The following is a 27,319-nucleotide window of genomic DNA, read 5'->3' as shown; positions in this document are numbered from 1 at the left end:
AGAATGAGCAAATCCCCATAGCAAACTTCTCCTGCTCTGGACAGTTCCTGAAACGGACAGAGTAGAGAGCACTGTGATCAGACTGGAAGGAACTACACAACTTCCTCTGGAGCATACAGCAGCTGATAAGTACTAGAAGAAGTTACATTTTTAAATAGAAGTTATTAATGAATCTGTATTCTTTCTGGCACCAGTTGATTTGAGAATTTTTTTTTCCCACCAGAGTACAATCCACCATAATAATCATAAAATTTTTTGTACATCTATAAATTTATTTTTCTTTATTTCCATCCCGCGATCTTGTAACATTCTTTGCTTTTGATATTTTAAAATGTTCAATAAGATTAGCGTTTAAGAACAAATTAAGAGCCTGAACATTAAGTGCCCCCCTATGGCCGCGCCGTTCTAGTTGATCTCCTGTAGAAAACGATATTGATTATGCAACCAAAGTGTTTTCCGTGCAGCTTTATAATTATGCGCAGGTGATTGTTTATCGAAAGAGCCATTGAGAGACCCGCGGCCCGCTGAGACAATAGAATAATCAACTCTACATTGAGTCAAGGGGGAAAATTACCTACTTTTCCAGGGATAACATTGGAAACGTTAACTATGTGTACTTTATAAACAGTAAAAGACTTTATTATATTATGTAGTGGTAAAGCTCAATCATTTATGGAATAACTAATTATCACGTGAGGGTATATTACATATCTGAAGTTTTTATTAAAGAACCTTTAAATATTCCATATTTCTAAGTAATAACATGACAGAAGCCACATAGCAATACTTGAAATGGGGCCATGAAGACGTATATACAGGTAAGCTTTTATGGCCCCTTTAACCCTTGGTGATTTGTTGTTTCTTGACGAACTTGGACCTCACAGTGCCTTGGTATCATATCTGCAGACATAGGGGGAGATTTATCAAAACCAGTGTAGAGGAAGAGTGGTGCAGTTGCCCATAGCAACCAATCAGATCGCTGCTTTCATTTTGAATAAGGAAAGAAGCGATCTGATTGGTTGCTATGGGCAACTGCAGCACTTTTGCTCTACACAGGTTTTGATAAATTTCCCTCCATGGTTCCCCCAGACACCATGAAACTCTGGTGTCCTATTGTTTTTAATGGGATTATGCTGCACCGCGCACACAGCAGATTTTCTGTTGCGGAAATATCTGCCGCGGAAATTCTAATTCTGGCTTCTGCCAAAAGAATTGACCTGTCAATTCTTCCTGCAGAATCCACTCGGAAATACATTGGTGTCAATAGACACAGCGAATTTCCAAACGGTCCTAACGCTGCCATGTTCTGGCAGCGCCCGCAATTTACAGAGTCCCCGTCTTTGTTTTCTGGCCGGACATTCTGCAGAAATTCCACTGTGTAAATTCTCATAGTTTCAGAAGTACTGATCTAAATACCTTTCATCTGGTTTAAAGTTACCAGAGGTTACATCTGTTACATATGTACTGCTTTACAACTTTTAGTTTTTTTTATATATTAAAGGGGTACTCTGCTGCCAGACATCTTATCCCCTAAACAAAGAATAGGGGATAAAATGTCTGATCTTGGGGGTTCCGCTGCTGGGGCCCCCCCTCGATCTCCCGCATCACCCCCGGCATTCTAAACAAACGCCGGGTTCCTGCGGCAGTGGTCGTGACTTCAAGGCCACGGCCCTCGTGATGTCACACCACGCCCCCTCCATTCATGTTTATGGGAGGGGCGTGTCGGCTGACATGAATGGAGGGGGCGTGGTGTGACTTCATGAGGGGGCGTGGCCATGATGTCATGATTGCGGCCTCCGGCTGAGAGTGTTTCGAACAAAATGTTCAGAACGTTGGAGTACCGGAGTACCCCTTTAACACTGCAGAATCTCCAACCAGAAAGATATTCCGGGTCACAGATGTCGTCTGAGAAACCGTCATGGATATCCTTTGGCACTAGTAAGAACCTGCACATCACCATTGATGGCAATGCAGTCAGCGCGTAATTCAGCAGAACATGCAAATTCTTCCAGTGAATTTTTCCAGCCACATTTTCGGCTTCTGAAATTCCACAGTGTCAGTGGGTCAGCAGAAGACCCATTTACTACAATGCTAGATTTGTGCAGCGGAATCTCCAAGGAGAATTCCTGATCAGAATCCTGACCAGCGATTATGTCGTGTGAACATACTCTCTTATGGATGTGTGAATGAAACGGACCCGGCCTCCAAGGAGTCCTGCACCGTAGACCGGAGTGCTTTTTGTTCGTTTTAAGTGGTTTACATCAGGGTTCGTCTACTTCAGTCCTCAAGGCCTACGAAGAGGTCATGTTTTCTGGATTTCCTTAATATTTTCCAGGTAATGTAATTGTAGTCAGTGAGTGCATCAGACATCACTACAAACATTCTTATTATGGGATATAACAGAGTATAATGGCGGTGGACACCTGATATGTGATGTGACTGGGGCCTTAATCTAATACATTTTAAAGCATCACTCCACCCCTAGACATCTTATCCCCATCCAAACTTCTCTCCGTGCCGGATGATTAGCGATGCAGGGCAGAGGTTCGTGATGTCACGGTCACTCCCCGATTGGGAATTCATGGCCACGCCCCCTCAATGCAAGTCTATGGAAGTCCCATAGACTTGCATTGAGGGGGCATGACCGTGACGTTGTGAGCTTCCGGCGCTGCACCTGACGCTCTAAACGAACGCCGGTTGGAGCAGGGAGATCCCGGGGGTCCCCAGCAGCAGCAACCCTGTGATCAGACATCTTATCCCCTATCCTTTGGATAGGGGATAAGATGTCTAGGGACAGAGTACCCCTTTAAACACACATTTTAGGCTCATGTGGCAATATAGCGGAATGTCCTCCCCGGAAAACACAGTTGGACATTCCTGCAAATTTGCAGGTGCCGCTGTTCCGCTGGAACAGCTCAGAAATGCGCCTACTCCATAGACAGCAATGCATTTCCGGGCGAATTCCGCGAGAAGAATTGACTTGTCAATTTTTTCAAAGGAAGCCAGAGTCTGGATTTCTGCGGCAGATTCCACCGTGTGCACAGAGCAGCAAGATCCCAAAAGCAAGAAGTATCAGCTGCAATTAAATTTTCGAGTGGAAATTTATTTCTGTGTGAATATATCCTAAGGGTGATAAAAGTGGTGCAAATGAAGTAAAAAAAAAAAAATTGGATAAAAAATACATTAAGGCTAAGGTTTCACTCGTTTTTGTTTAGTTTTTTTCTTTTGCTAACATGTCCCCCCAGAAAAACGACACAAACGCTGCACTGCATTTTTTTGGTGAAACAACGCAGCAGTTAGATGTTACCTGAAAGTCAGTAGGGGTTTATAAAATGCCAGTCACTCATATTTGGCCTTTTTCTGTGGTTTTGGACACAGTGACAGTTTTCCAAAACCGCAATAAATATATATATATATATATTTTTTTTTTTTTTTTTGTATAAAACCTTGACTCTTCTTTGTCACAGAAGTCTATGGTAGCAAAGAGCAAAATAAAGTGTTAACAAACGCCATGTGGGTGTTTTTTTTTTTTCCCCATCAATTAAAATTCTTAAGTCACATAATGTAAGAATCTCATGACTTGTCATGATATAAACGCAGGGAGAACAAAAATGCCGAAGTAAAAAAAAAAAAAAAAAGGCCAGTACCTAAGACCTATTATTTGTTTTAAAAAAAGACACAAAAACTGCATCTTGAGAGCGCAAAATGAGGGGTGTTTTTTTTTTCCGGCTCAAAAAAATGCAAGAAACAAAATAAGTGGAAACTGAACCTTGGGGGGGACAATTGAATTTAAAGAAAGACATTTTTATTAAGAGTACTGTAGAGTAGGACAATTTAACTCCTATCCAAAGCATAGCGGATAAGTGTCTGATCGCAGGGGGTCTGACCTCTGGGAGCCCCTGCACGCCGCTCTGGATCTTTGCCGACCCCCAAACAAAGCAGTGGCCGACACAATCCCTCAATGTATCTCTGTAGTAGAGCCGGAGTTAGGCTAAGTTTCCACTTGTTTTTTGATCCATTAGGGAGGAGAAGTGTAAGTTCTTCCTTTATATGTCCTATTCTTTTTGAATACAATTCTGGCTTTGGCTCAAAAACTGCAGTGGCAGATATCCAAAAACTACCAGAAAAAACCAAGTGGAAACTTATCCTTACAGCGCTCGTGTATCTCTGGCTCTCCCATGGAGATACATGGAGGGGGCATGTTGACCACAGCTTTGTGCAGGGGTCAACAGTTTCCTTGCATGGAGCGGAGATCACTCCATGCACAATAAGAGCTGGGTTCCGGGCAGATGATCTAGGAGGGACAGTCGGGCCCCGTGATCAGACACTTTTCCCTACATCACACAAAAAAAATAGGGTATAATACAGTACATAGAAAAAGACCTACCGTATATATCCGAGTATAAGCCGAGTTTTTCAGCACGATTTTTCGTGCTGAAAACGCCCACCTCGGCTTATACTCGAGTGAACTCTCCACCTGTCAATCCCTTTTCAGTGGTCTTTAACCTGCAGACCTCCAGATGTTGCAAAATTACAACTCCCAGCATGCCCAGACAGGCATGCTGGGAGTTGTAGTTTTGAAACATCTGGAGGTCCGCAGATTGAAGACCACTGCGGGGCCTTCCTCATCATCCAGACCCCCCCTTTAGTTTTCTACTCACCTCCCCTCGGTGGGGAGGAAGGGTGAGCTGGTCCGGGCCATCTATGCTGCAGGGACCGTCCAGTGGGGAGGGTTAGTCGTTCCGGGCTGTCCATCTTCATCGGGAGGCCCTCTTCTCCGCTCCGGGCCTGCCCCGGACTAGTGACGTTGCCTTGACGACGACGCACAGGGACATCCCTGCTCATGAATGTCCCTGTGCGTCGTCGCCGGGCCGGCCCGGAGCGGAGAAGAGGGCCTCCCGGTGAAGATGGACAGCCCGGAACAACTAAACCTCCCCACCGGACGGTCCCTGCAGCATAGATGGCCCGGACCAGCTCACCCTTCCTTTCCACCAAGGGGAGGTGAGTAGAAAACTAAAGGGGGGGTCTGGATGATGACGAAGGCCCGGCAGTGGTCTTCAACCTGCGGACCTCCAGAGATTTCAAAACTACAACTCCCAGCATGCCCGGACAGCCGATGACGGGGCGATGATGACGGGGGTCTGGATGATTACATGGGGGGATGATGTATTTCCCACCCTAGGCTTATAGTCGAGTCAATAACTTTTCCTGGGTTTTTGGGGTGAAATTAGGGGCCTCGGCTTATATTCGGGTCGGCTTATACTCGAGTATATACGGTAAGAAAGTCAATGCAGACCAGAAATACTGTCCGGCTATAGCTATCAACATAGTTAAAGAAGTACAGCAAAGGTTAAATTTTAGCATATGTGTTTGTTCCTCTCGACAATGTATCCTCGACTTATACGTTTTCTTTTTCCTTCCCAGCGAGGAGACGGGTGATTTTTTCGATAGAATGAGAAGTGTACTTCAGAAACAAGAGAGCATGCAGCGGTATTGGAGGACGGAGGTACAGTGCGTTCAGATGTTTGTACCGTTTCTATCGCTCAATTCCTAAAATAGAAATAGCGCAGCTGTAATGAAGAAGGGAAGGAGGAGTGAAGATGGCACGGACGGGTGTCTGCCATGTGAAACACAATAGGAAAACATACAGCGCCAATCAATTTCTTGTGACAGGCGCCTCATATTCTCTACGCAAGCGTTGTGCCTGGTAACGACAATGTCAGGAACGCACTTTATGCTCGGCGAGCCGCATTTACTAAGCAACTTTGCACTCGTATACACACTACAGTATCTATTACTTGAATGCCAAGTCTGTGGTTAGTCAAATAGTCAAATTTATGTGTAGGCACTTCACTAAGTCAATATACTTAAAGGGGTACTCGGGTGGAAAACAACGTTTTTTTTAAATATTTTTTTTTAAATCAACTGGTGCCACAAAGTTAAACAGATTTGTAAATTACGTAAATTACTTCTATTTAAAAATCTTAATTCTTTCAATACTTATCAGCTGCTGTATGCTCCACAGGAAGTTCCAAAGTTCTTTTCTGTCTGACCACAGGGCTCTCTGCTGACACCTCTGTCCCTGTCAGGAACTGTCCAGAGCAGGAGAGGTTTGTTATGGGGATTTGCTCCTACTCTGGACAGTTCCTGACGTGGACAGAGGTGTCAGCAAAGAGCACTGTGGTCAGACAGAAAAGAAATTCAAAAAGAAAAGAACTTCCTATGGAGCATACAGCTGCTGAGAAGTACTGGAAGGATTAAGATTTTTAAATACAAGTCATTTACAAATCTGTTTAACTTTCTGGAGCCAGTTGATTTAAAAAAAAAAAAAAAAATAGTTTTCCACTGGAGTACTCCTTCAAGTATCTCCCAACCAGGGTACCTGTAGCTGTTGCAAAACTACAACTCCCAGCATGCCCGGACAGCCGAAGGCTGTCCGGGCATGCTGGGAGTAGTAGTTTTGCAACAGCTAAAGGCACTAGAGATGAGCGAACTTACAGTAAATTCGATTTGTCACGAACTTCTCGGCTCGGCAGTTGATGACTTTTCCTGCATAAATTAGTTCAGCTTTCCGGTGCTCCGGTGGGTGGGCTGGAAAAGGTGGATACAGTCCTAGGAAAGAGTCTCCTAGGACTGTATCCACCTTTTCCAGCCCACGGGAGCACCGGAAAGCTGAACTAATTTATGCAGGAAAAGTCATCAACTGCCGAGCCGAGAAGTTCGTGACTAATCGAATTTACTGTAAGTAAAAGGCACCCTAGTTGGTTCAGGTTACTAATGTAGTGCAGTTATGAATTCTTTCTTGGCATACTTTATTTTCTTGGGGGAAGATTTATCAAAACCTGTGCAAAGGAAAAGATACCCAGTTGCCCATAGCAACCAATCAGATCGCTTCTTTCATTTTGCAGAGACCTTGTTAAAAATGAAAGAAGCGATCTGATTGGTTGCTATGGGCAACTGGGCAACTTTTCTTCTGGACAGGTTTTGATAAATCTCCCCCATGGTTCCTAGACCAAGAACTTGGATGTCAAGTCCTACATGGAGAAATGTTGCCAACTATATGCATCTCTTTATGGCCTGATTGCGCCCATTCCCGTAGAAATTGCCCATATATCACAAAGCAACAAAACATTTCAAATCAACTGGTGCCAGAAAGTTATACAGATTTGTAAATGACTTATTTAAAAAAAAAATATCTTAATCCTTCCAGTGCTTATCAGTTGCTGTATGCTCCAGAGGAAGTTGTGTAGTTCTTTCCAGTCTGACCGCAGTGCTCTCTGCTGCCACCACTGTCCCTGCCAGGAACTTGATTTCCTATGGGGATTTGCTTCTGCTCTGGACAGTTCCTGACATGGACAGAGGTGTCAGCAGAGAGCACCTTGGTCAGACAGAAAAGAACTACACAACTTCCTCTGAAACATACAGCAGCTGATAAGTACTGGAAGGATTAAGATTTTTAAATAGAAGTAACTGGCACCAGTTGATTTAAAATAATTTTTTCTTCCTCTGGAATACCCCTTTAGGGTACGTTCACACACGCGGATTTTTTTGCGGGTTTTCCGCTGCGTATTTGAAAGTGGGCGGGCTCTTCTCGGCTGTCCGCAGCCGATTTTCCGCGGCGGAATGTACACTGCGGAAAATCCGCAGCAAGCCCCATTGAAGTCAGTAGGGGCTGTGGCTGATTTTCCTCAGCGTAAATTCTGCCGCGGAAAATCTGCTGTGGACAGCCGAGAAGAGCCCGCCCACTTTCAAATACGCAGCGGAAAACCCGCTAGAAAATCAGCGCGTGTGAACGTACCCTTAAAGCAAGGGCTGACCAGCTGATTTAAAACTACAACTCTCAGCATGTTCTGAGAGCCTATCAGAGCATGCCAGGAGATGTAATTTTGAAACAGCTGGAGAGCCACAAGCTAAAGACTTCTGTCTAATTAAAGGGGTTATCCAGGGAAAAACTTTTTTTTTTATATGTCTACTGGCTCCAGGAAGTTAAACAGATTTGTAAATTACTTCTGTAAAAAAAATCTTAATCCTTTCAGTACTTATGAGCTTCTGAAGTTTAGGTTGTTCTTTTCTGTCTAAGTAATCTCTGATGACACGTGTCTCGGGAACCGCCCAGTTTAGGAGAGGTTTGCTATGGGAATTTGCTTCTAAACTGGGCGGTTCCCGAGACACGAGTCATCAGAGATTACTTAGACAGAAAAGAACAACCTTAACTTCAGAAGCTCATAAGTACTGAAAGGATTAAGATTTTTTAATAGAAGTAATTTACAAATCTGTTTAACTTTCTGGAGCCAGTTGATTTATATAAAAAAGTTTTTTCCTGGAATACCCCTTTAAGTGTTTCACAACCAGGGTGCCTCCAGCTGTTGCAAAACTACAACTCCCAGCATGCCCGGACAGCCCTTGGCTGTCCGGGCATGCTGGGAGTTGTAGTTTTGCAACAGCTGGAGGCACCCCAGCTGGGAAATAGTTGCCTAATGTTTCCAGGCCTACCCAGTGCTAAGCAGGTGGATCCAATATGGTGGCGCTCTGGCTGTATTCTGATCACCCTTTAAGAATATATTGGTCTTACGCTCTTAAACATAGCAGTCTGTAACGTCTTATGACCAATCTTTTGTATTTTTTGTTCGTACACAATGAAAACTTATGTAAGACTCTGAGTAATAGGTGTTGTTTTACACGAGCAGATGGCCACATAGATAAAAGAAGTTCTTTTAGGTTTGTTGTAGACGTTCTTGTGATTTTTCCTTCTAGGGTGTTTTAAATAACAGCATCCCACCTCCTCATGAGAACACTGGCGAATACAGAGCAACAGACAAGCTCATACTGTCCAAAAGAGAGGTAATTTTAATTTATGCAAAAATAAAAAAATAAATATTGCAATGTTTTTGGCATGAAGAATAACACAGCTTTAATTTCTGCAGACAAACCTGATTACTTTAAAGTTGTTATTTAAAGCGTACCTGTCATTTCAGAAAATACTATTATGCTTCTATATGTTACTCAATAGGTCATGCAGATGCTTTATATGTCTTTTCTGTGTCTAGCTTCTGTATTTTGCTCACAAATCCCTCTTTTCTGCTGCTTACTCATTCTGACATCCACTGCTCAGGAAGGGGCGTGTATGCATTCATTTTCTCACTGAGTCTGCTGTGCTGTGCTAGGCCTCTTCATCCAATCACTACAGGCTACTCTCTAACCCCCACCTTTTTGTTTTCAGACAGAAGTCTGATAGGACAGGAGGGAGCACAGAGGAGTTCTAGTCCTGCCCTCACTTCCTGGACTTAGTCCCAGTCTGTGCTTCAGCTGGGGGGTCCCTAGTTGTTTTTTTTTTGTTTTTGTTTTTGTTTTTTTATAAAGCCATGATTTCTATAAAAGGGAGATAATGAAAATGTTATGATTAATTTTAAGATTAATGTTTTGCCAAGATATACAACTTGTACAACATGTAAAATGGTATTGAATCTGACAGTGCCCATTTAAAGGGGTTGTACAATTTGGGGTAAATTGTCAGGGGAGGGGATCCTTATTCTGGACCCTCTTCTTTTAACCAGGGTGAAGAGTGGCTGTAAAGATTGTTTCTTGTTCTGGAAGATCTATGGGGGAGATTTCTCAAAACCCGTCCAGAGGAAAAGCTGACCAGTTGCCCATAGCAACCAATCAGATCGCTTCTTTCATTTTTGAAAAGACCTCTGAAAAATGAAAGAAGAGATCTGATTGGTTGCTATGGGCAACTTGGCAACTTTTCCTCTGGACAGGTTTTGATAAATCTCCCCCTTTATGTCTATAAGTTATGCAGATAGTCCATGATCTCACTGAGAACTGTGTAATACTTTCTTTGTCCTGTTGGTGTGCTGTAGAGAAATGTAACATTTTCAGTTTTGCCCGCATATTGGAGCAGGTGCGGACCCAGTGAGCAAATGTCATCAGGGTACTCTTTAAAGCGGTACTCCGCTGGCCATCGTTCAGAACATTTAGTTCCAAACGCTGTGTGCGCGCTGTGGGGTCGGCCACGTCCCCTCGTTATGTCAGGCCATGCCCCTTAATGCTAGTGTATGGGAGGGGGTGTGGCAGCCATCATTCCCCCTCCCATAGACTTACATTGAGGGGGCGTGGTCTTACTGCACAAGGGGGCATGGTCGACCCCTGCAGCGCGTGCACAGCGTTCGGAACTAAATGTTCTGAACGATGGCCAGTGGAGTACCCCTTTAACAAAAAGAGATTACCCTTTGAAAACGACTTCTGTAAACTCAGATTACACCATATTTTGTGTTATACTTCAGTCCCAAACTGTCAAGGCATACTGGAAGTTGGAGACCTAGGATGTATACTATTACAGTATTTGATTATTATAAATATAATATAATATCTAATTCTAATAAAACCTTCTCTTTTATTTTTTTAAAGATGGAAATGCTATATGAGGAAATTATCTATACATTAGTGTATATGGCCGGCGTGGTACCCCCTGAATATGTTGCCAGTGAAGAAGAACTTTTCTACTACCTTCAAATGGTATGTGACCCCTGCTTTATTTTATATCTATATATCTATCTATCTATATATATGTATATATATATATATATATATATATATATATATATATATTAATTATGTATATCATTTTATTTATATATATATAGATATATATATATATGTCTCAAAATATTTTAAAAATGTATAACAATAATAATAATATTAATAGTATATTAATATAAAATATTATTATAATATTCTAATAATATTTATAATATTATAAATAATATTATATATATATAAAATGTATATATATATATATATATATATATATATATATTTATATATATATATATATTTATATATATATTTATATATATATATATATATATACACGGTATATATATATATATATATATATATATATATATAGATAGATATATTTTTTTTTATACATGTATGTATATGTGTGTGTATATATATATATATATATATATATATATAATATTTTACTACCATTACTATGACCTCAGGAAGCGCGCCTACTCATTGCTAATAAACACATGCCCTGTACATCAACCCTATTGATATCAGCACTACGGACAGCTCACTCAATACTGCCACATAGGTAACTGATCGATACAATTGTAGTAAATGTCGAGAAATTAGATTTTCTGTCCATAATCCTTCCTTTAGTAGACAGGTTATGTAGTGACAGCAGAATCATCAGCATGTCTGCAGCCACATTACTATTCGTCATATTGATCTCTGGCCTAATGTGTTCCATCATTAGTCACGGATCTGCTTACGATTTTGTACACTTATATGGCTGAAGGTACAAGCGTCATCGCCATACTTTAAGCAATGTTTTTCAATGGTGGTTTAGCTGCTTTTAGCTCCAGATCATTCTATCCTTGTAAAATAAATCAGCTTTCCATGCATGGACTGGTGAGATTGTGGTGGGCTTGTTCTCATACAGTAGTGTTTCCCGACCAGGGTACCTCCAACTGTTGCAAAGCTACAACTACTGTTGCAAAACTACAACTCCCAGCATGCCCAGACAGCCTTTGGCTGTCTGGGCATGCTGGGAGTTGTGGTTTTGCAACAGCTGGAGGCACCCTGGTTGGGAAACACTGTCCTACACAGTCGCAAAAGTGACCAAGAACAGAGGTGTAGTGTAAAGCGAAGCAGATATAGCTGCAAACCCATAGATGTATATGTCACTGTGAATCGCACCCCTGTTACATTAACAGTGGGGACATCCATGGAGCAAATCTATAACTAGGAAAACCTAAATTTTGGTGCTCAAAAGTCAAGTGTGGACTCAAATGTGTTAAAAATTAAAAATATATATATATATTACACATAACTTTATGTGCAATATTAATAAATATTTTTTTAATTACATTTTTAACGCATTTGAGGCCACAAGTCCACTTGTGATTTTCCCCTTATACAGCCAGTTCTATTATACACCCTGTTCCAAGTTATTATTCAAATTCTATTTAAAGGGGTTATCCAGGGAAAAAAATATTTTTATATATCAACTGGCTCCAGAAAGTTAAACAGATTTGTAAATTACTTCTATTAAAAAAGTCTTAATCCTTTCAGTACTTATGAGCTGCTGAAGTTAAGGTTGTTCTTTTCTAAGTGCTCTCTGATGACACGTGTCTCAGGAACCGTCCAGTTTAGAAGCAAATCCCCATAGCAAACCTCTTCTAAACTGGGCGGTTCCCGAGACACGTCATCAGAGAGCACTTAGACAGAAAAGAACAACCTTAACTTCAGAAGCTCATAAGTACTGAAAGGATTAAGATTTTTTAATAGAAGTAATTTACAAATCTGTTTAACTTTCTGGAGCCAGTTGATATATAAAAAACTGTTTTTTCCTGGATAACCCCTTTAAGTGTCACAAAGATTAAATATTTTGTTTTTCAGTGTAACTCATGGATACATTGTATCTCAGGACTCTTTTGATCACTGAAAACAATCTCTGGCATCTGTGATAATTAGATTGCCAGGTGAGCCCAATTTAAGTTAAAACTACTAAAGGTGAGTGTTCCACATTATTAAGCAGACACCATTTTCAAGCAATATGGGGAAGAAAAAGGATATCTCTGCTGCCGAAAAGAGTGAAATAGTTCAATGCCTTGGACGAAGTATGAAAACATTAGATATTTCTCGAAAACGTAAGCGTGATCATTGCACTATTAAGAGATTTGTGGCTTATTCAGAGCACAGACGGGTTAGTGCAGATAAAGGCACATTGAGGAAGATTTCTGCCAGATCCATGCATCGGATCAAGAAAGCAGCTGCTAAAATACCATTACATAGCAGCAAACAGATATTTGAAGCTGCTGGTGCCTCTGGAGTTCCACGGACATCAAGGTGTAGAGTCTTCCAGAGTCTTGCAACTGTGCATAAACCTTCTTTTCGGCCACCACTAACCAATGCTCACAAGCAGAAACGACCTCATTGGGCAGAAAAATACATAAAGACTAATTTTCAAACAGTCCTGTTCACTTATGAGTGCTGTGCATCCCTGGATGGTCCAGATGGATGGAGTAGTGGATGGTTGTTGGATGGCCACCCTGTTACAACAAGGCTACGACGTCAGCAAGGCGGTGGTAGAGTCATGTTTTGGGCCGGAATCATGGAAAGAGAGCTGGTCGGCCCCTTTACGGTCCCCGAAGGTGTAAAGATGACCTCTGCATAGTATGTGGAGTTTCTGACTAATCACTTTCTTCCCTGGTACAGAAGGAAAAACTATGCTTTCTGTAATAAAATCATCTTCATGCATGACAATGCACCGTCTCATGTTGCAAAGAATACTGTTACGCCGAGCGCTCTGGGTCCCCGCTCCTCCCCGGAGCGCTCGCAACATCCTCGCAATCGCAGCGCCCCGGTCAGACCTGCTGACCGGGTGCGCTGCGATACCTCTTCCAGCCGGGATGCGATTCGCGATGCGGGTGGCGCCCGCTCGCGATGCGCACCCCGGCTCCCGTACCTGACTCGCTCTCCGTCGGTCCTGTCCCGGCGCGCGCGGCCCCGCTCCTTAGGGCGCGCGCGCGCCGGGTCTCTACGATTTAAAGGGCCACTGCGCCGCTGATTGGCGCAGTTGGCTTAATTAGTGTATTCACCTGTGCACTTCCCTATTTAACCTCACTTCCCCTTCCCTTCCTTGCCGGATCTTGTTGCCATCGTGCCAGTGAAAGCGTTTCCCAGTGTGTTCCTAGCCTGTGTTCCAGACCTCCTGCCGTTGCCCCTGACTACGATCCTTGCTGCCTGCCGCGACCTTCTGCTACGTCCGACCTTGCTCTTGTCTTCTCCATTGTACCGCGCCTATCTTCAGCAGTCAGAGAGGTTGAGCCGTTGCTAGTGGATACGACCTGGTTGCTACCGCCCCTGCAAGACCATCCCGCTTTGCGGCGGGCTCTGGTGAAAACCAGTAGCAGCTTAGAACCGGTCCACTAGCACGGTCCACGCCAATCCCTCTCTGGCACAGAGGATCCACCTCCTGCCAGCCGAATCGTGACAGTAGATCCGGCCATGGATCCCGCTGAAGTTCCACTGCCAGTTGTCGCCGACCTCACCACGGTGGTCGCCCAGCAGTCGCAACAGATAGCGCAACAAGGCCACCAGCTGTCTCAACTGACCGTGATGCTACAGCAGCTTCTACCCCAGCTCCAGCAATCATCTCCTCCGCCAGCTCCTGCACCTCCCCCGCAGCGAGTGGCCGCTTCTGGCCTACGACTATCCTTGCCGGATAAATTTGATGGGGACTCTAAGTTTTGCCGTGGCTTTCTTTCACAATGTTCCCTGCACTTGGAGATGATGTCGGACCAGTTTCCTACTGAAAGGTCTAAGGTGGCTTTCGTAGTCAGCCTTCTGTCCGGAAAAGCTCTGTCATGGGCCACACCGCTCTGGGACCGCAATGACCCCATCACTGCCTCTATACACTCCTTCTTCACGGAGATTCGAAGTGTCTTTGAGGAACCTGCCCGAGCCTCTTCTGCTGAGACTGCCCTGCTGAACCTGGTCCAGGGTAATTCTTCCGTTGGCGAGTACGCCATCCAATTCCGTACTCTTGCTTCCGAATTATCTTGGAATAATGAGGCCCTCTGCGCGACCTTTAAAAAAGGCCTATCCAGCAACATTAAAGATGTTCTGGCTGCACGAGAAATTCCTGCTAACCTGCATGAACTTATTCATCTAGCCACTCGCATTGACATGCGTTTTTCCGAAAGGCGTCAGGAGCTCCGCCAGGATATGGACTTTGTTCACACGAGGCGTTTTTTCTCCCCGGCTCCTCTCTCCTCTGGTCCTCTGCAATCCGTTCCTGTGCCTCCCGCCGTGGAGACTATGCAAGTTGACCGGTCTCGCTTGACACCTCAAGAGAGGACACGACGCCGCATGGAGAATCTGTGCCTGTACTGTGCCGGTACCGAACACTTCCTGAAGGATTGTCCTATCCGTCCTCCCCGCCTGGAAAGACGTACGCTGACTCCGCACAAAGGTGAGACAGTTCTTGATGTCTACTCTGCTTCTCCACGCCTTACTGTGCCTGTGCGGATATCTTCCTCCATCTTCTCCTTCTCTACTATGGCCTTCTTGGACTCCGGATCTGCAGGAAATTTTATTTTGGCCTCCCTCATCAACAGGTTCAACATCCCGGTGACCAGTCTCGCCAGACCCCTCTACATCAATTGTGTTAACAATCAAAGATTGGACTGTACCGTGCGTTACCGCACGGAACCCCTCCTAATGTGCATCGGACCTCATCACGAAAAAATTGAGTTTTTGGTCCTCTCCAATTGCACTTCCGAAATTCTCCTTGGATTACCGTGGCTTCAACGCCATTCCCCAACCCTTGATTGGTCCACAGGAGAGATCAAGAGCTGGGGTACTTCTTGTTTCAAGGACTGTCTTAAATCGGTTCCCAGTACTCCCTGCCGTGACCCTGTGGTTCCCCCTGTAACCGGTCTCCCTAAGGCTTATATGGACTATGCTGACGTATTTTGCAAAAAGCAAGCTGAGACTTTACCTCCTCACAGGCCTTATGACTGTCCTATTGACCTCCTCCCGGGCACTACTCCACCCCGGGGCAGAATTTATCCTCTGTCCGCTCCAGAGACTCTTGCTATGTCTGAATACATCCAGGAGAATTTAAAAAAGGGGTTTATCCGCAAATCCTCCTCTCCTGCCGGAGCTGGATTTTTTTTTGTGTCCAAAAAAGATGGCTCCCTACGTCCTTGCATTGATTACCGCGGACTTAATAAAATCACGGTAAAGAACCGCTACCCTCTACCTCTTATCTCAGAACTCTTTGATCGCCTTCAAGGTGCCCACATCTTTACCAAACTGGACTTAAGAGGTGCTTATAATCTCATCCGCATCATGGAGGGGGACGAATGGAAGACTGCATTTAACACCAGAGATGGACACTTTGAGTATCTGGTCATGCCCTTTGGCCTGTGCAACGCCCCTGCCGTCTTCCAAGACTTTGTTAATGAAATTTTTCGTGATCTCTTATATTCCTGTGTTGTTGTGTATCTGGACGATATTCTGATTTTTTCTGCCAACTTAGAAGAACACCGCCAGCATGTCCACATGGTTCTTCAGAGACTTCGAGACAATCAACTTTATGCCAAAATGGAAAAATGTCTGTTTGAATGTCAATCTCTTCCTTTCCTAGGATACTTGGTCTCTGGCCAGGGATTACAAATGGACCCGGATAAACTCTCTGCCGTCTTGGATTGGCCACGCCCCTCCGGACTCCGTGCTATCCAAAGTTTTTTGGGGTTCGCCAATTATTACAGACAATTTATTCCACACTTTTCCACCATTGTAGCTCCTATCGTGGCTTTAACCAAGAAAAATGCCAATCCCAAGTCCTGGTCTCCCCAAGCGGAAGACGCATTTAAACGGCTCAAGTCTGCCTTTTCTTCTGCTCCCGTGCTCTCCAGACCTGACCCATCTAAACCCTTCCTATTGGAGGTAGATGCCTCCTCAGTGGGAGCTGGAGCGGTCCTTCTACAAAAAAATTCTTCCGGGCATGCTGTTACTTGTGGGTTTTTTTCTAGGACCTTCTCTCCGGCGGAGAGAAACTACTCCATCGGGGATCGAGAACTACTGGCCATTAAATTGGCACTTGAGGAATGGAGACATCTGCTGGAGGGATCAAAATTTCCAGTTATCATTTACACCGATCACAAGAATCTCTCCTATCTCCAGTCTGCCCAACGGCTGAACCCTCGCCAGGCCAGGTGGTCGTTGTTCTTTGCCCGTTTTAACTTTGAAATTCATTTTCGCCCTGCCGACAAGAACATTAGGGCCGATGCCCTCTCTCGTTCCTCGGATGCCTCGGAAGCAGAGGTCTCTCCGCAACACATCATTCCTCCTGACTGTCTGATCTCCACTTCTCCAGCCTCCATCAGGCAAACTCCTCCAGGGAAGACCTTCGTTTCTCCACGCCAACGTCTCGGGATTCTCAGATGGGGTCACTTCTCCCACCTCGCAGGCCATGGGGGCATCAAAAAGTCCCTGCAACTCATCTCTCGTTTCTATTGGTGGCCGACTCTGGAGACGGATGTTGTTGATTTTGTGCGGGCCTGTACTGTCTGTGCCCGGGATAAGACTCCTCGCCAGAAGCCTGCTGGTCTCCTTCATCCTCTGCCTGTCCCCGAACAGCCTTGGTCACTGATTGGTATGGACTTTATTACTGACCTACCCCCATCCCGTGGCAACACTGTTGTTTGGGTGGTTGTTGATCGATTTTCCAAGATGGCACATTTTATTCCTCTTCCTGGTCTTCCTTCAGCGCCTCAGTTGGCAAAACAATTTTTTGTACACATTTTTCGTCTTCACGGTTTGCCCACGCAGATCGTCTCGGATAGAGGCGTCCAATTCGTGTCTAAATTCTGGAGGGCCCTCTGTAAACAGCTCAAGATTAAATTAAACTTCTCTTCTTCTTATCATCCCCAATCCAATGGGCAAGTAGAAAGAATTAACCAGGTCCTGGGTGACTATTTACGGCATTTTGTTTCCTCCCGCCAGGATGACTGGGCAGATCTTCTACCATGGGCCGAATTCTCATACAACTTCAGAGTCTCTGAATCTTCTGCTAAGTCCCCATTTTTCGTGGTGTACGGCCGTCACCCTCTTCCACCCCTCCCTACTCCCTTGCCCTCTGGTTTGCCCGCTGTGGATGAAGTAACTCGTGATCTTTCCACCATATGGTAAGAGACCCAAAATTCTCTTTTACAGGCTTCATCCCGCATGAAAAGGTTTGCCGATAAGAAAAGAAGAACCCCCCCCCATTTTTGCTCCCGGAGACAAGGTATGGCTCTCCGCTAAATATGTCCGCTTTCGTGTCCCCAGTTACAAACTGGGACCACGCTATCTTGGTCCTTTCAAAGTCTTGTGCCAGATTAATCCTGTCTCTTACAAACTCCTTCTTCCTCCTTCTCTTCGTATTCCCAATGCCTTCCATGTCTCTCTCCTTAAACCACTCATCATCAACCGTTTCTCTCCCAAACTTGTTTCTCCCACTCCTGTTTCCGGTTCTTCTGACATCTTCTCCGTAAAGGAGATACTGGCCTCCAAGACGATCAGAGGAAAAAGATTTTTTTTGGTAGATTGGGAGGGCTGTGGCCCTGAAGAGAGATCCTGGGAACCTGAGGACAACATCCTAGACAAAAGGTTCTCAGGCTCCAAGAAGAGGGGGTGACCCAAGGGGGGGGGTACTGTTACGCCGAGCGCTCCGGGTCCCCGCTCCTCCCCGGAGCGCTCGCAACATCCTCGCAATCGCAGCGCCCCGGTCAGACCTGCTGACCGGGTGCGCTGCGATACCTCTTCCAGCCGGGATGCGATTCGCGATGCGGGTGGCGCCCGCTCGCGATGCGCACCCCGGCTCCCGTACCTGACTCGCTCTCCGTCGGTCCTGTCCCGGCGCGCGCGGCCCCGCTCCTTAGGGCGCGCGCGCGCCGGGTCTCTACGATTTAAAGGGCCACTGCGCCGCTGATTGGCGCAGTTGGCTTAATTAGTGTATTCACCTGTGCACTTCCCTATTTAACCTCACTTCCCCTTCCCTTCCTTGCCGGATCTTGTTGCCATCGTGCCAGTGAAAGCGTTTCCCAGTGTGTTCCTAGCCTGTGTTCCAGACCTCCTGCCGTTGCCCCTGACTACGATCCTTGCTGCCTGCCCCGACCTTCTGCTACGTCCGACCTTGCTCTTGTCTTCTCCATTGTACCGCGCCTATCTTCAGCAGTCAGAGAGGTTGAGCCGTTGCTAGTGGATACGACCTGGTTGCTACCGCCGCTGCAAGACCATCCCGCTTTGCGGCGGGCTCTGGTGAAAACCAGTAGCAGCTTAGAACCGGTCCACTAGCACGGTCCACGCCAATCCCTCTCTGGCACAGAGGATCCACCTCCTGCCAGCCGAATCGTGACAAATACCTCTGCATCAATGGCTGCTTTGGGGATAAAAGGAGAGAAAGTCATAGTGTGGCCTCCATCAATTCTATTGAGAACCTTTGGAGCATCCTCAAGCAAAAGATCTATGAGGGTGGGAGGAAGTTTACATCCAAACAGCAGCTCTGGGAGGCTATTCTGACATCTTGCAAACAAATTCAAGCAGAAACTGTCCAAAAACTCACAAGTTCAATGGATGCAAGACTTGCGAAGCTGCTATAAAATAAGGGGTCCTATGTTAAAATGTAACGTGACCTGTTAAAAGGTTTAAAAAGTTCATACTTTTGATTGAAATAGCTGCAAACACAATAAATAACAATTTTCAGTTCTTTACAATCTATAAAGTGTTTTGAAACTTACTGTGCGTAATAATTTGGAACAGTGCATTGTAAGTTTTTTATGTTTAAAAAAAAATACTGTTATCATTAGGAGGTTTGTTCAATAAAATTTGAATTGTACTCTTAATAGTTGATAACATGAGAATTATGAATTCGGGTAGAAAAACAGACATGGTGCACATCTACAATCTTGTATAATGATCTGATTGCTTCTCAGCATAATATCAAAAACTAACAGGTTGTTAGTATACATTTTTGATCAAAAAGTACAAGCCCACTCGCCACGTCAAGGCCACCTATCCAGAGTGGGTCCCTAACGTCCCTAGCATAAAATGGCGCAGCACCGGGCGGCGACCACCACCGCCGCGACGCCAATGCCCACAGGGGGGAACGACCCACTGGCAGAGCAGCCCCAATGCCACTCAAACCAGTCTATGGGCCGCACCCTCCCGCAGACACGGCGCCACGGCAGCAACGGACACCGCACAGCACCACACCAGTGTGAACAGGGATGTAATAGCTCACTTACCATACTCTCATGAACAACATGAGAATTATGCTGACTGTTATTTACATCAATTATTTTGGTAAATGAGAAAATATAATTTGCATAATAATTTGGAACAGGGTGTAGATGTTAGAATTGCTGGTTTATGGCAGCGGGGGGGGGGGGGGGGGAGGGGATACAGTTAAGCACAAGTCTAATGTCAACCCATAAATAATGTTAACCCATAAAACAGTGCATTAGTGGCATTTACAGCAACAAGGAACTGCATGAGATGCCAAGGAGATGGATGGTGGATTGATATAGCTGTGCATTATAAATGACATTACTGTAGGTTTTCACTGGTTAGTTAATATGTATATACAGTGGGGCAAAAATGTATTTAGTCAGCCATCAATTGTGCAAGTTCTCCCACTTAAAAAGATGAGAGAGGCCTGTAATTTTCATCATAGGTATACCTCAACTATGAGAGACATAATGAGTAATTTTTTAAGAATTTATTTGCAAATTATGGTGGAAATAAATATTTGGTCAATAACAAACGTTTTCTGTAAGTTTTCACAAGGTTTTCACACACTGTTGCTGGTATTTTGGCCCATTCCTCCATGCAGATCTCCTCTAGAGCAGTGATGTTTTGGGGCTGTTGCTGAGCTTCACAGACTTTATACTCCCTCCAAAGGAGGGAGTCTTTGTCATGCTGAAAGACCCAGCCACGTTTCATCTTCATTGCCCTTGCTGATGGAAGGAGATTTTCATTCAAAATCTCATGATACATGGCCCCATTCATTCTTTCCTTTACACGGATCAGTCGTCCTGGTCCCTTTGCAGAAAAACAGCCCCAAAGTATGATGTTTCCACCCCCATGCGTCACAGTAGGTATGGTGTTCTTTGGATGCAACTCAGCATTCTTTCTCCTCCAAACACGACGAGTTAAGTTTTTACCAAAAAGTACTACTTTGGTTTCAGCTGACCATATGACATTCTCCCAATCCTCTTCTGGATCATCCAAATGCTCTCTAGCAAACTTCAGACGGTCCCGGACATGTACTGGCTTAAGCAGGGGGATACGTCTGGCACTGCATGATTTGAGTCCCTGGTGGCGTAGTGTGTTACTGATGGTAGCCTTTGTTACTTTGGTCCCAGCTCTCTGCAGGTCATTCACTAGGTCACCTGGTGTGGTTCTGGGATTTTTGCTCACCATTCTTGTGATCATTTTGGCACCACAGGGTGAGTTCTTGCATGGAGCCCCAGATCGAGGGAGATTATCAGTGGTCTTGTATGTCTTCCATTTTCTAATAATTGCTCCCACAGTTTATTTCTTCACACCAAGCTGCTTGCCTATTACAGATTCAGTCTTCCCAGCCTGGTACAGGTCTACAATTTTGTTTCTGGTGTCCTTCGACAGCTCTTTGGTCTTGGCCATAGGGGAGTTTGGAGTGTGACTGTTTGAGGTTGTGGACAGGTGTCTTTTATACTCATAACAAGTACAGGTAACGTGTGGAGGACAGAGGAGACTCTTAAAGAAGAAGTTACAGGTCTGTGAGAGTCAGAAATCTTGCTTGTTTGTAGGTGACCAAATACTTATTTTCCACCATAATTTGCAAATACATTCTTTAAAAATCAGACTGTGACATGTGATTTTATGGATTTTTTTTCTCATTATGTCTCTCATAGTTGAGGTATACTTGCACAAATGGTGGCTGACTAAATACTTTTTTGCCCCACTGTAGATGGCTTTAAAGGAAACCTGTCATCAGTTTTATGCTGCCCAGACCACGGGAAGCATCGCAATTTTGGCACACGATGGATTACTCTGGTACACTCAGGGGTTTCAGAGTACTTATAGTATGAAAATGCCACTGGGACCTGGTTACGAGTCCTCAGCGGCAGGTACCTGAAGCTGCTCCCTGTTGGCTTCAATCTCGCCTCTCTATACACTGCAAGGGAGAGTCGCGACAGAGATGCGTCACTCAAGCCAGCTGGGCAGAAAACTGCTGCCAGGCCCTGTCCCAAAGACTGGTTAAAGGAGTAGTGCAGTGAAAAATAATTTATCCTCTATCCAAAAGATATGGGATAAGTTATAGATCGCGGGGGGTCCGACCACTGGGACCCCCCACAATCGCCTAAACGGGGCCCTGTCAGTCTGCAGGAAGCCGTGGTCGACACGCACCCTCCATGTATCTCTATGGGTTGGCAATCCTTCCAGCAGACTGCCAGTGTCCCGTTCAGGAGGTCGCGAGGGGTCCCAGCGGTCTATAACTTAAGGAGAGGGGATTAACCAGGTCTCAGCACCTGCACTAGTTTTGTACTGCCCGCAATTTGGGCAGCATAAAATTGACGACAGGTTTCCTTTAAAGTGTACTTGTCTAGCACCTATATTTCTCTTACAAATGAGTGAGCACAGAGGGGTGCTAGTCCTACCGTCACTTACTGAACTTTGTCCATGCCTGTGGACAAAGATGCTGCTGCAGTTGGATGGGATTGTGTTCTGGATGGTATGTGTAACCCTCACGTTTCAGAAGACAGGAACCCCTGTGGATGTGGACCTGCTGGACCTGTGTGGTAGATGACTCGGACCGTACCAGGGAGCGCAGTCTAAGGTGCCACTGGTTTTCATTAGGTCGCTACCCCTGGCACGGTTCGACCACACAGGCGGCTGAGGAGATGCGAGGCACAGGAGGGATAAGGCAGTTCGTAGTCTGGATAGCAGAAGGTCAGGGCAGGCGGCACGGTTGCATAGTCAGGACGTAGCAGGAGGTCAATAGGCAGGCGGCAGAGAATCAAGGTTGGGTCACAAAGCGGAGGATCAGATACACGGCAAGGCAGAAACAGGAATGCTTTCTCTCTGGTACAAGTCAACAAAGATCCGGCAGGGGAGTGAGGACGGTGGAGGAATATATAAATGAGCCACAGGTGAATCACGCTAATGAGCGCACTGGCCCTTTAAATCTTAAAGCTCCGGCACGCGCGTCCTAGGGGATGGGGACACGGGTGCCGGAGCAGTGAGGCAGAGGCGGGGGCAGGAGAAGCACCAGGTGAGTGACGGACTGTGGCTCGCATGCGGGCACGTCCCGCGATGCGAGTCCCAGCCCCGCTGGCAGCAGCAGGTAATGGGACCATGCTCTCACGCCCAGCGTGTGCGGCCGGAGCGCATAATGTAACAGTATGGGGTGTTTTTTTTTTTTTTTTTTTCATGAGCCATGATTTCTTTAAAAAAGAAATAAAATGTTTTAGAATGTATATTAGAAAGGTTAATGTTTTGCTAAGATGTACAACATATAAAAAGTTTGTAGATCTTACAGTGCCTATTTAAGGAAGCATGCATGATGGGAGTTGTAGTTTTGCAATAGCTGGAGAGCCGTAGGTTGAGGAACACCGTTCTAAACCCTACATATAGATTCAATAGATCCACTGCAACATAACATCAATTATATTGCGTTATATAAGTGCAACCAATTCTGCCTCCAGGAGCTGCACCATCAGCAAACTATAAATTAGAAGACAAAGGTTTTCATGTGACATCCAGTGAAATGTATTTTTAGGAGTCCCTTTAAGCAAAAAGCTGGCGGATAGACATTGCACACGCTCTGTGTCATGATACAACGCGGAAAAGAGACAAAGGCAATTGGCTATGGAAATGTCATTCTGCATTTGCTGAGCTGCTGCCTTCAGAGAGCTTTGCCAACTCGCAGGAAACAAATGGCAGGTTGCACTCAGCTACAGCGGATAATTAGACACCCAACATACATCTCCTGGCTTTGTGCTCGTATCATAACAATGCCTTGTTATCTTCCCATTCCTCACTAAAAAAATAAAAACATTTTTGTTTTCTGCAGGTTTTTGGAGTAAGCGAGAGTGACCATGAGTCCATTCTGATGCGTGTCAAAGAGTCGAAGGTAAAACCATAACAGAGTGTGCGGTGGGGTTTGCAAGCAAATATAAGAATCCCCAATATATGTATTCTTCCCCTCTCTCCACCTTTATTCATGTTGGTGACACACTTTTTAGACATGCATAGTTTGGTGACACACTCCTTGTCATACTGCCAATTTAACGTATCACGTTGCACATCCAGAGATGCACAACGTGATACCAGTATCCAGTATAGGCATTACAAATGTGGCTGCTACCTCCTTGTGCCGTATCCTCCCCCCCCCCCCCCCCCCTTCATCACCCCTGTGCCATTTCATCTCCCCTTCATCACACCTGGGGATTGCCATTGGCAGTACCCAGTTTGGAGAGCCCTGCTCTAGGAAAATCTATCTTCAGCAGTGAAAACAGGTTTTTAGCTTCACTGAGAGATCAGTTTATACTGCCCATAGAAGTCTATGCAGAGGAAAGGAAGAGCAGAAAGTAACACATAGTCTCTGCAGGCTTGTCTGGATTCACTGGTTAGATTGTTCAATACTGCTCTATAATGTCCTCCATGCTGCTGCTACTTCTGAGCAATTCCTACAGAGAGGTAAGAAGGCAGGATCCTCTGTTTCTGTGTGTATGTAGTGTTAGAGAGAAACCACAGATGCTAGTCTGCATCCACTCTTTAAAGGCCATCTGTGGCCGAAAACAACTTTTCCCCTATCCACAGGATAGGGATACGTGTGTGATCGCGGGGGGTCTGAACGCTGGGACCCCCCACGATCTCCTGCACGGGCCAGGGCTCTGCCACGGCTCTCCCGTGCAGGAGGCATGCCGGCTGCAGCATGACGTTGCGGCCAACACGTCTCCTCCATGTAGTTCTATGGAAGAGGCGTGGAGGCAGCGTTTGTGCCTCCCCGCCTCTCCCTTAGAACTGTGTGGGGAGGGGGCGTACCGTCACGTGCATTAGCACTCTCACTGAGAGCTAGTGCGGGGGCCCCGTTCAGGAGATCGCGGGGGGTCCCAGCAGTCGGACCCCCTGCGATCAAACACTTATCCCCTATCCTGTGGATAGGGGATAAGGGTTATAATGCTGCAGATGTCCTTTAAGATCAGGGAGCCTCCAGAAAGGTAACACAAGTAAAAATGCCATATACAAGTTATATAATGGCAGCAATAATGCTAGTCCCCATGTACACACACAGGTCAGCTCATCCTTAAATGACAATTATGCTTTAAAGTGAACCAATCACTAGTACAAGACCCTTTAAAAGGAATCTGTCATTCCTAGATCATGCCCCTAGCTGAAGTGTCAAGGAGGCAGTGCTGAGCCGCAGAATGCATGCCTTCTCCCTCCACCACCCCTCCCTGCCTTGATTGATTGACATACAGGGTTCAATGCTGGAAGCAGAGCTCTGTACATCTATCTACCAAAGCAGGGAGGGATGGGGGACTAGTGCATCCTTTGGCTTACACAGCCTTCTTAAAACTTGAGCTCTGAGCATGAGCTGACACATTCTCATTATAATAGGAGTTAATGCTATCCAACACTGTGTCAGTCATATAGGACTACTAGTTGAGCTTAGATAGGGCGCTGTCCAGATATTGAATTTTTAATTCCAGTAAACCTTCAATTGCACACACAGTTCCAAGACAATTCTTACTCCACCATGCAGCCCCAATAGGGAGTAGCTCCTCCTGTGACCAGTGGAGGTATATACTTCATCTCTTGCTATAGGATATAGGGGGCCCCTGGTCCTAGATTGTACCATTAACAGTCTGTGTAAAGAAAGAAAAAAAAGAAACAGTCACCAATACATTCGTCTTTTGTATAGTTTATTTTATTCAGTAACAAATATAGTGTTCTTAGCCAGTGGTAATGGTAATGGTTGTCATTGTATGGCGGTATTATTTGTTCCTACTGGTAACACACAAAACTAGCAGTGTGCACCTGTGCACGTGTTTCATTTGTTTGGAGATGCTGAGAATTTTAGTTTTTTGTACTGGTATTATTGGTAATATTGGTCTTAGTTTTGGTTAGATATGGTCACTAACAGTATGGTGGTAATATGTATGGTGATAATGCTCCTTGTATACTGGATGTGAATGAGGTCGGGGTTAGGGGTGTGACTGGGATGTGGTTAGGGGCGTGACTGGGGCGTGGTTATGGGCATGGCATGAGCTATGGGCTCTAGCATCTGGTCTTTTGCAGACCTAGCAACGCCCCTGGCTCTAAGTAACCTGGTAACCTCCTGCACGTCAGGGTCTGATGCAGAGATTATACAGTCCAAGGGGGGTGTTTGCGGCAGCGCTTAGCAGAACACCCGGGAAAGCTGGGTTACTTGTTTGTCGCAGATCGGGAGAGAAGGAATCAAATTAAGTCCTAATATCGAAACCGGATTCCAACTTTATTAATATATTAATCAACAACGTGTTTCGAGGGACTAAGCCCCTCTTCATCATTACTCGATTTTTTTTTCTTCTGACCTTCTGCACCGAACAAGGCACCCAGCTTTCCCTGGTGGTCTGCTGAGCGCTGCTGCAACCACCATCCTCGGACTTAATTATTTTTTTTTTTTACAAGACAATACATAAATACACAACCTACAAGGAAAGGTCAATGCCTTGGTATATGGCCATAGACGTCTGAAGATGCCTGATACTGATCAAAAGGATCCACAATAGGCAAGGACAAGTGCCTTTGAATTGTATTAAAGCTCGCATTGAATGGGGGGGGGTTTAACACATGCAACACATACATTTATATGTAGTTTTTATGCAGCTCTTTCAGCTATAAACAGGAGTGGATTATAAAGGGAGGAAAGATATTTTTTCAATATGCTCCTAGTTTTTCCTGCAAAAAGTGCATGAAACAACACATGTGAAACACACATAGGGTGAGCTCAAGCAGGACAGCATTTGTATAGAGCAGTGTTTCCTAACCACGGTGTCTCCAGATGTTGCAAAACTACAATTCATATATAACCAAAAAACAGAGAGACCCACGATACTGACAATATATCGTAAAGGTATAACAATCTTTATTAGACAGAATAAGACATACAATTAAAATAATTAAAAATAAAGGGCAGAAGATGACCATGGGCAGGACACAAACAGTGCTGGTGGATCCGGTATGGGTAATGCAGGTATTCAATGAGGAACATACACAATATAATACTGAAAGAAATGCAGATTCCTAGTGTAATACAATATAAGTGTAGCGTCTAGCATACATAAATACAAGATAGGAAACAGCAACACAGTAACATAGGCAAAATGAAAGCCAAAAAATGGAAAAGAGGAACGCCTAAGAAAACTACCTGTCATATACCCACAAGCCAGGAACACCAAGCACCAACACCCCAACGCACGTTTCGCGTATGAGCTTCGTCAGGGGGCGTGGGTCTCTCTGTTTTTGGTTATATATTGGTACCCCCGAGACCTACATACGGTGCTTAAATGTTTGCCGTGCATTTGTTTGGCTAACCAAAACTACAATTCCCAGCATGCTCGGACAGCTGAAGGCTGTCCGTGCATGCTGGGAGTTGTAGTTTTAGAACAGCTGGAGGCACCCCGGTTGGGAAACGCATTTTACATTATTACACATAACTTATTTTCTGCACTTATTTGTATTGGTTTCCATGTATAGAAAGCATGGATACCGCTCACAC

General features: G+C 45.0%; 1 protein-coding gene across 3 annotated transcripts in view; it reads left to right on the top strand.

The window, feature by feature from the left end:
• Positions 1 to 27,319, top strand: part of BAIAP3 (BAI1 associated protein 3) — a 353,458-nt gene that overhangs the window by 176,991 nt on the left and 149,148 nt on the right. For 2 of the 3 annotated variants that reach the window (XM_056536555.1, XM_056536554.1), the window contains exons 3-6: positions 5,425 to 5,506; positions 8,755 to 8,841; positions 10,408 to 10,515; positions 23,627 to 23,686. In XM_056536555.1, the coding sequence (XP_056392530.1) occupies positions 5,425 to 5,506; positions 8,755 to 8,841; positions 10,408 to 10,515; positions 23,627 to 23,686 (337 nt within the window). Of the gene's footprint in view, positions 1 to 5,424; positions 5,507 to 6,965; positions 7,049 to 8,754; positions 8,842 to 10,407; positions 10,516 to 23,626; positions 23,687 to 27,319 lie in introns of those variants that run through there. The other variant, XM_056536557.1, reaches the window with a different exon arrangement.

Source organism: Hyla sarda, chromosome 8, assembly GCF_029499605.1.
Source record: "Hyla sarda isolate aHylSar1 chromosome 8, aHylSar1.hap1, whole genome shotgun sequence".
In the NCBI taxonomy this organism is placed as follows: domain Eukaryota; kingdom Metazoa; phylum Chordata; class Amphibia; order Anura; family Hylidae; genus Hyla; species Hyla sarda.
Note: the sequence above shows the minus strand (reverse complement) of the source record. Positions and strands in the feature narration are given on the sequence as shown.